Below are 9,256 nucleotides of genomic sequence, written 5' to 3'. Positions count from 1 at the left end.
GGGGGGGGGGGGGGGTCGGGTCTGCGTTTAATTGGGACACTGTGGGAAATCTTTTGATATGCCTGGACACTGGAATGGTAAATATTAGCTTAAAAGCTGGATTGAAACACCACAAAACATTGTGGTGTGTTTATCTTTAAGTGTTCTTTAACCCTTTTGGGTAATAGGTAAAGGGGTATACACACCCCTGTATGATGCCCCATTATGAAAGGGCAAATACATGGGGGGAACTGGACCTTTTTATTACAGAGGGCTTCCAGATTACAATAAGGTCCCCATTTAGACTTTCACAACCAATTGTGGCACACATTGTATGAACGAGGCTCTTCTCCTACTTTTTGGGTAAAGCCTGGAGAAAGGCTACACTCTTCTACTATTTATGGTCAGCTGGGTTCCATGCCTAACAAAAGGCCTGGTTTTAATATTAGGGGGGACCCAATGCAGGTTTTTTTTTTTTGCATTACGTTTTTACAAAAAGAAAAAATTAGGAGTGTGCAAAACCTGTTAAAAACACATGTTGAGCAGTCTCCATAAGCTACAAATTCATAGTAATAAAAGGGGGGGGGGGAGCAACAGTGGTCCCAAACCATTCTGACAGCAGGGCCGGGTAACATGGAATAAAATTTTGCCTCGGCCCCCTGCTCTGCTATTCTCAGCAGCTCTGCCTCCTGTGAGCACACTAGCTGAGAATAGCAGAATAGTGTAGGAGAGCTGGTGTGTTGCTGCTGGGAGCTCAGAGCTGCTGGGAATGGCAGAGAAGTGTAAAGCTACGTACACACTTCCAATTATTATCGTTGGAAAACGAACGACGAACGATCCTGCACGATATCTACGAACGATCGTATAGCACCGATCCTGCACATAGAGATAACGACACGATCGTTCGTAGATATTGTACACACAATAGATACGATCGTTTGAGCGATAGAGGAACTATGTGCACGACAGGAAAGTGAACGAACGTCCGTTCATTACGCATGCTCAGCCCATGGACGATCAACGAACGACCGTACACACAAACGATGTTCAACGATCATCGTCCAATCCGATCCGCCGGTCCGGTCGTTCGTTTCCAACAACTTTCCTCGTTCGTCGGCGTCGTTGGTTACTTTTTTACGAACGATTTTTTGCCCAATCGATCGTTCGTTTTGAACGATAAAAATTGGAAGTGTGTACGCACCTTAAGCCTTACATTGCTTGCCATTATCAGCAGCTGTAAGCGGTGTGACAGCTGCCCACACTCCTACTGTTACTAGCTTTGGAGCAGCGTAAAGAGTGCCGCTGGTGCTCTCGCCGTGATGTGATAGTGCCGCAGCAATAAAGTTTTAGGTGTAGTCAGCCACAAGAGTCCCCCACTTGCACCTATATTTTAAAATACCTACAGCTCCCTATTCAGGAGAAATTGGGGTTCACCGAACATAAAGGGATAATTATATGTGCCAGGGCACTATGGTATGATAGGAGAGATGAAGTTTTGGTGTGGGGGTTAGCCACAAGATTCCCCCACTTATCGTAAATTACATTACCCTTCTCCCTACTGTTATTAATATTACACAGTATTTATACATTGCCATATATTACACAATGCTGTACAAAGTCCATAGTCATGTCATTAGCTGTCCCTCAAAGGGGCTCACAATCTAATGTCCCTACCATAGTCATATGTCTTTAATACAGTCTATAGTCAATTTTGGGGGTAGCCAATTAACCTAACTGCATGTTTTTGGTATGTGGGAGGAAATGAGTACCCAGAGGAAACCCACGCAAACTTGGGGAGATCCTGCAAACTCCATGCACATAGTGTCCTGGCCGCGATTCAAACCTGGGACCTTGCACTGCAAAGGTCAGAGCACTTGGCGTTCAGGGAAGGAAAGTGGCCAGTTATTTCTAACGGGCACTGCACCAGCCACTTAGTCCCTCACACTGCAACGTCAGTAGATTTGACTCCAGGCGGTAGTGAGCAGTACTGAGGGTCTCCCTCAAGCCAGGGTTCCATGGCATGAGGAAGGGGTAACCGCACCACAACCTCACCGCCTACTTGAACGCAGCCTTAAAGTTTTGAGAGCGGCAAATTTATTTTTGCGGCACCACAGCGCACAGACAATTGGCAGTACCCTAATGCTCACTGCCATGGAAGTGGCCCCTGGGGTTTCCTAATATGCAAACTTTGAGAAACTTGGTCCTGAAATAGCCCCCCTTAAAGTGGACCTATCACCACAATTTTTTGTTTAAATAGAATGGTAGATAACCCTTTTTTTTTTTCATTAAATGCCTTTTTTTTTTTTTTTTTACTGCGCCATTAGAGACTGAATGGGAGCGCAGAGTCTCTTGGGATACATGCAGCACAATACCCAGGAGGCTTGGGCTCTGAGAGCAGGCATGCGCAGGAGGAACTTTTCTGTCATTGAAAAAAGAAAGATGGCGATCTCACACATGCACACCAGATTGGCTTTTTTTTATTTTTTACAAATACAGTGGCATACGTCATGGATCTGTGCAAATAAAGGTGTCTTTCTTTTTATTTTTACTTTAGGTGCACTTTAATGAGACTATGTTAGAGATCCTGTATCTGGCAACTTATGTTCAGGGGGCAGAAATTATGTTTAGTATCAGCATTTAGGGTCCCCTGTGTACCCTGAAAATGTCAAGTTTCCACAACAATCGGTGTAGCAGACATGAAGGTTTGCAATTGGGTGTAATGATAGCAACATGGACACAGTGATAGGATTTTTTTACAGTGCAAAGCGGCAGGGGGGGGGGATCAGATAGGTTATTACAGATTGTAAAAGGGAGGTGGAACCACCGTGCCCTGCCAGGAACATATGCAATCATCAGAGACACCTGGAAATATTAAATGCGAAAGATACCAGCAGCAATTGTAACTGCACAAATTGAAGAATCACTGCCAATAAACCTAATAAACACCCACCATTTTTTACAGGCTTCTTTTTTTTGTGATGGGGTAACTTTAACTATACACTTACAGTTCTACTAGCAGTCTGCTTAATACCTTAAAGTACATTTACACATCTCAAATTGCAGTAAGTGAATAAATAAGTGCTTTTAGATGAACAAATTCACATACGGCCAATTTTTCTGTATAAAGAAGGGTTGTCTACCCTTCTATTTAAAGTTAAAATGTTGAGTTTAGGTATGCTTTAGGAGATAGATCAGACAGGGAAGTATGTTTCAATAAAACCCTGACTTGTTGCAAATTTAGTTTCGATTGAAGGGACCAAGTGAATTGTTTCTAAATTTTCCTTTTAGGAAACTTTTTTTCTGGCTACAGTAGTGAATGAAATTCCAGAGCCTATTAAAACTTGGCAATTTACCACATTTATAACTGTGTTCGGCTTGGTTACTAAAGTCTGAACTAGAAGATCTGTTTTGACAGTGTGATACTAAAGTTCTAACTGGGTTTTCCTTTGTTGTGTTCTGTACATAAGGTCCTGTTATGCCTCTTTTGGACTTGTGGTAAACCACAGCACTTTACTGCAAGCTCAACCAAGCTTCAATCTAACCCTCCACATGGTTGCTTTTGTGTTGAGATTCTGTTACTTGTAGAATTCTATTACCACCACCTACCACAAATGTTAAAGAAAAACTAAACCCAAACCTGCAAAAAAAAAAAAAAAAAAAAAAAAAAAATTACATACACACACACGCTTACCTTCAATCCCGCAGGGCAGTCCTATCGCTCCGAGGGTGTCCTGCATCAAGTCCCACGTTATCCCGGAGCTCCGTGCGCCGCCATCTCCTGCTCTTCTTTCTGGTTCTCCATTCTACACCCAACCCAGGCGTGAGATTAGTTGACGTCGGATGAAAATAAAATTTGCTAATCTTTCTGTTTGAGCGAAAAGGCTCCTTCTGCGTATGCCCGAAATGCTCGGGCACACCCAAAAGGAGAGCCCAAGGGCCTCCTGGGATGCCCGACGTAGCTATCCCTGGGAGGCTTTGCGCTCCCATTCATTCTCGACCGCCTAGGCGATCGAGAATTAGGGAGGTGGTGCTGCATCCTTTTTAAAGAAAAAAAAATACACTTAATTTTTACCCAACATAAAAAGGTTGTCTACCCTTTTATGAAAAGTTAAAATTGTAAGTTTAGGTATACTTTAAGGACAACATATGCAAAGTTGCCGACATGCAGAGTGGTTTCCTGCTTCCTGAGTGCATAGCAGCAGTTTAGACTGCTAGTCTGATGGGGGCCTCATGGAAGTCAGTGGGTGGGTCACTAACCGTGTTACTGAATGGTTGCAGCAGATAGACTCACCTTTCATTTAACAACCCCCATAAAAAAAGACCTAATGTTCAGAAGCCTAATCCCCTCCCATAGCTGGCCCCCTTTACAACTGCATAAACACACGACAAACAAACGTTAAAAAAAAATGTTTGGATGAAAACATTTATAACAGCAGACCAGAAGCTTGATGGCGAAATAATTTGCCAAAGCCGCACGTCTGCGGCGCATGAACTAGCCGAAAAGTGAGCGAGCTATCAATTTACAGGTTTGGGGTTCAGCAGTTTTAGATGATCAGCCTAAGAACCCGCTGTTATGTCAAAAACCTTCCTCTTCAGACTGGCGTTCTTTGGAGTCAGCCCTTTGTTCGGGTCCATCGAAGCCTCGCCCCCATCGTTTCCCTTTGTTTCCCCCGCCCCCAGTAAAAAAAAAAAAAAAAATCAATATGGCAGTGGCCTGGATGTGCCACTGACACAATACGATAGCATTTATAATGCTGAAAAGTACTGGATATTTTCGGGGAGTCGAGTGTCCTTTCAGGGAGGGTTGTCGGCGTCCTCACTGTCACTTTAGACACCGAGGAAGAGGAATACTAAGTATTGAAGCAGGAGAGGCCCGGCATGGAGCAGGTGAGAAGTGCTGGGTACAATATAACTGTTTAGGGTTATTATGGAGCTGTTTTTAACCCCCAGTATGCTTCATATGTGTCCTGTAAACCGGTACAAGAGCACAGTGTAGTGCCCTCAGAGTGGCTTGATTTTGGACTGACTTTGATTAAATGTATTTATTTTCGAATATTTTAATGTGTAGCTGCGCCTTGATCCATTTATTGAGCCTTACTGAATCATGACAAATGCTAGAAAAATAATAAAAAAAAAAAATCCGCCTCTGAAATTTTTCCCATTTAAGGCAAAATGCTAGGTAGTGTTGACAGATTTTACCCCAAACCATCTCTATGCTTTGTGGTTTTTTTTTAATTGGAGTGCTGAGTCTTATTGTATCCTAACCAATGAATCCACACAAAGAAAATGAGAAGGTGGAATTGGTGTAGCAGAGTCCTTTCCATTATTCCTTTCTCTGTTTATGGAGTGCTATTACCGTTCTGGGTGTTTCATCTACTCCTGTTTTCAATATAATAAAATAATGCACACAAAGGTGTGCTAACCCCAGAATGTAGTGCAAAGATTACAACAATAGCTTTCCAGAGAGGTATAAGAAACTATCACTGTTTAAACTTGCATAACAAACATAACAAACAAAAAAAGTCATCTTCTGACACCCATATTGTTTCCTTCCCTTCACTGACTCATAGGTTCTTGCTCTTTTGTATCCAGCCTTAAAAGTGTTTTTATATTGGTAACATAGGTAAAAAAAAAATTGCCCCACTCTAGACCAGTGTTTAATTTTTTTTTTTTTAACATGGAGGATCCCCTTTGTATAACTTTCTGGTCTTTAGGAAACCCCTACTATAATTACTATATCCGTAGCTCACAGTACATTAGTGTGTTGGTCAGTGGAAAAAAAATGTCACCCTTACAGATAGCCAAACTGTTCATTGCTCAAGGAACCCCCAACAACCTCTGGAATCCTGGTTGAAAAAATACTGCTCTTGACAGAAGAGCCTCTCGCGCTGATTGGTATGTATAATTTCATGTGCCAATTGACTTGTAGACCTGGCCACCATTACAAAGAGAAAATGTTATTGCATGTTTGGGCGCCATCATACTTGAAAGTAAAGGGTATTCAATCTGGTTGGGAATGACAAAGATGCTGCAAAATAGCCCCAGTAAGGTGCATATGTGGGTCATGGGGTGTCCTTTCATGTTACAATGTGGCAGTGTCTCTTCTATAATTCCACTATCACACCACTAAACTTTGCTTTCAAAACACTCTTTAGCATTTTTAACACTTCAAAGTTTGTCGACTTTCCTGGTGCTCCCCTTGATACTATTTATTATGCAAAAAAAAATGATTTTTACTACTTGGACCCAACCACTGCACACTAAAAAAAATGCTTTTAGTGGACTAATCCCATGCTTGCTCCCATGTGACAGTGTTTGGGGCCTAGTAATTGGCCTTTTAGGCCCAAGTTATGGTCACATGTTCTCCTATAGCCGGAGGTACTGGCTTTTTCCTAGGTCTCCAACAGGTGATCAGCATTAGGAAGGGAGTGGGTTAGTCATGGAAACCTGTACCTTATGTTGAACTGACAATGCGGCAGATTCTCCTTAACTGGCTCAAAATACTGGTATTCAAAAGAGCTTGGGAACCTGTTTGTTTAAACTAGAAAAACTGTGTTTTCGAGTAGTTTTGCATTTACAAGTGGTGCAATATATGGGTGGTACTAGGTTTCCACACTTTTCTGTATCTATGGAGGAGCAGTCTTTTCTCTTAGACCAGGAGTTGTTACAACTGAAGAAATTCTCCTCTACTAAAAAAAAATAGTAAGCAATTGTTGTGTAGTTCATCGAAGTGAACAGTGTGGGGCTGAGAGCACCTAACATAACACTGCCAACAGGAAGTTAGGCCAATTATTTATTACAGGAATAAAATATTTTTTTCATTACCCTTAAAATATTATTGACAGAATTCGTAGAGCATATACGAGGACATTCTGCCACTACTGCGGTGCAAACATGTTCGTACAAAGATTTAACAATGCTGGGAGAGAAAACGACCAAAGCTAGAGACAACTCTATCTTTCCAGCAAAATATATTGTATTCCTTCTTTACTTACAGAGCTTTACAAAACCTAAGTATTTTTGAATTCACACGATAAAATTCCTAAATACATATTCTACAAGTGTTTAGTTCATGTAACCCTTTGCTCAACAGACATCACTGAGAGAATTAGAGGCAGCATTATTCGTTAGTTAGGCTCTACTGCATTGGTAGGTGTTTTCTGTTACACCCTGAAAACTGCTAGTGTGGAATGATTAAGGAGGAAACTGCATCATATCATAATACTTGGTTGAACTTAAAGTGGAAATAGACTCGCCTCTCTTTGCCCCGAATTTTCACTTTACATAAAAGGGTAGCCAACCCTTTTATGTGAGGTAAAAGTTCAGTTTTTTTTTTTTTTTTTTTTAGGGCGCAGCACTCCCCCCTAATCGAGAATGAATTGGCGCACAAAGCCTCCCAGGATACCTAAGTCACACATCCCAGGAGGCTTTTGGGCATGGGCAGAAGGAGCCCTTTTGTCAAAAGGAAAAAAAAATTGCAGATCTTCCGGATGCGCAGTGAGTTTTTTTTTTTTCCCCATCTACGTCATCCAATCTCACGCCTGGGTCCGGTGACATAGGAAAAAAGAACCCAGAAAAAGAGGGTGAAGATGGCGTAGCCCGGTCCGCTGGCCCAAAGACAGATCCCGGGACGACGCAGGACCTGATGGAAGAGACCTCAGGGTCGATCGACTGCTCGGCGGGGTTGATGGTAAGTATATTTTTTTTTGTTTTGGGGGACTTAGTTTAGTTCCTCTTTAGGATCTTCCAGCTGATTGGGCAGGCTGGAATGAACATAGAAATTGTAAGGCCCTGGTCAGCACCAGTCCTAAATCTAACACCGCAGTCTTCACCTTTCGTAAGTCCCCGCTCAACCTCGGGAGACTAGTTGCGTCTCCTAGCACTCTGTTGCCCCCAGAACTTACTGCACAAGGGATGGTGTCTGGGAATGGGCTGTCCAGAATACAGAGCAGAGGTCATACACAAAATATCTGTCCACCAAACAAAGTACACAAGGACAAAACACAAGCAGTCGGGGGTACAGGCAGCATAATCTGGCAATGTCAGAAACAGGCAAGGTCAGCAACAGTAAATCAGACGATAAATCTCCAGCACAGATTAGCCCAGCTAAACGCTACAACAGGCACTGATGACTGGGAGCAGAGAGGACTTAAAGTCCCAGCAGCCCATAGCAGTGCAGGACTGAAACAGGAGCTGATCAGCCTCTAGAATCCCCTTCAGCTGTGCACAGCCTAACAATGGATGCTGGGCATGCCATAAATCCATCAGGCTGCACATCTAAAGGGAAGCAGGGGCTGTTGGTATCCCAGTTCTCCTGGTTGCCGCAATTGATATTGCTGGACAAATACCACTATGGTGCACAGCACGGAGTCGCCGAACAGATGAGCATTTCCTAACAGAAGTTCATTTAATCCCAGAACCCAGGTATGGTGGGACTTTATAGTGAGCTGCACCTGTTCAGCTTTGTTTATATTTAACAGAACACATGCAAGACTGAAACAGAAGGCATGCAAGTTTGTTTTATTGCAAAAGGAACATAGCATGTTGCAGCTTAACTTGTTTAGACCATTTTCACACCTGGGATTGCAACCTGTTCACTAAGAAGCTCCTAGACATAGCAAACTGTACCACTGGTTAACACAAGGTTTCCCTTGTGATTGTGGTTTGGTTTTTTTTTCTCCAAAGAAGGAATAGCAACCACATGACTAAATGCAACATGTCACTTCATTATTACCTATACTATATTCACTATACAGTGATTAGGAACAGTTGAGTGGGTGGTTGAAAATGTGTTATACCTATTCAGTTGAATGCAAGTCTTAAAATAAGCCCAAGGTTTTTCTTGTCAAAGCCAATTTTTTTTTTTTGTTTAAGTCCGTGGGTATAGTTAGTGCTTATGGTGGTCTAGCAATCTGCTATTATGTATTTATATAGCACCAGCATATCACACAACTGTTTTATAGTAGCAAGCAATGCCGGGAATTTTAGTAGCGGCACTATTTCAATGAAGAGGGAGTTCCAGCCGCTGGCCACCCATAAGATTTAGCCCCTCATTGGCCACCTCTGGCATTTCCTGCACTCCCCCCTCAGCTAAACGTGCAAGGTGCCAGGATGCTTTTGGAGTTACAGGGGCTTCTTGGCGACTCATGTCCTTGTGTCATATAGTGGTGTCTCAGGCTGTGCGTAGCCTGCTCTTATCCAAGTGTATGATGTTGTGGGTGCTGCACAATTTCCACGCTACATCCCTGACACAATGCCCCATACCCAAACTACTCTC

At 42.7% G+C, this 9,256-nt stretch overlaps 1 protein-coding gene across 4 annotated transcripts in view; it reads left to right on the top strand.

Moving 5' to 3' along the window:
• Nucleotides 1-4,634: 4,634 nt before the first annotated feature.
• The window catches only part of REXO1 (RNA exonuclease 1 homolog), an 80,170-nt gene continuing 75,548 nt past the window's right edge, over nucleotides 4,635-9,256 (top strand). For 3 of the 4 annotated variants that reach the window (XR_011919865.1, XR_011919866.1, XM_072404958.1), the window contains exon 1: nucleotides 4,635-4,866. Coding sequence is in view for 2 of the 4 variants with exons in the window: in XM_072404958.1 (XP_072261059.1) it covers nucleotides 4,731-4,866 (136 nt within the window). In the remaining 2 variants the exon portion in view is untranslated. Of the gene's footprint in view, nucleotides 4,867-7,454; nucleotides 7,477-9,256 lie in introns of those variants that run through there. The other variant, XM_072404959.1, reaches the window with a different exon arrangement.

Source organism: Pyxicephalus adspersus, chromosome 3 (genome assembly GCF_032062135.1).
Source record: "Pyxicephalus adspersus chromosome 3, UCB_Pads_2.0, whole genome shotgun sequence".
In the NCBI taxonomy this organism is placed as follows: Eukaryota; Metazoa; Chordata; class Amphibia; order Anura; family Pyxicephalidae; genus Pyxicephalus; species Pyxicephalus adspersus.
This window is presented reverse-complemented; position numbering and strand designations above follow the sequence as displayed.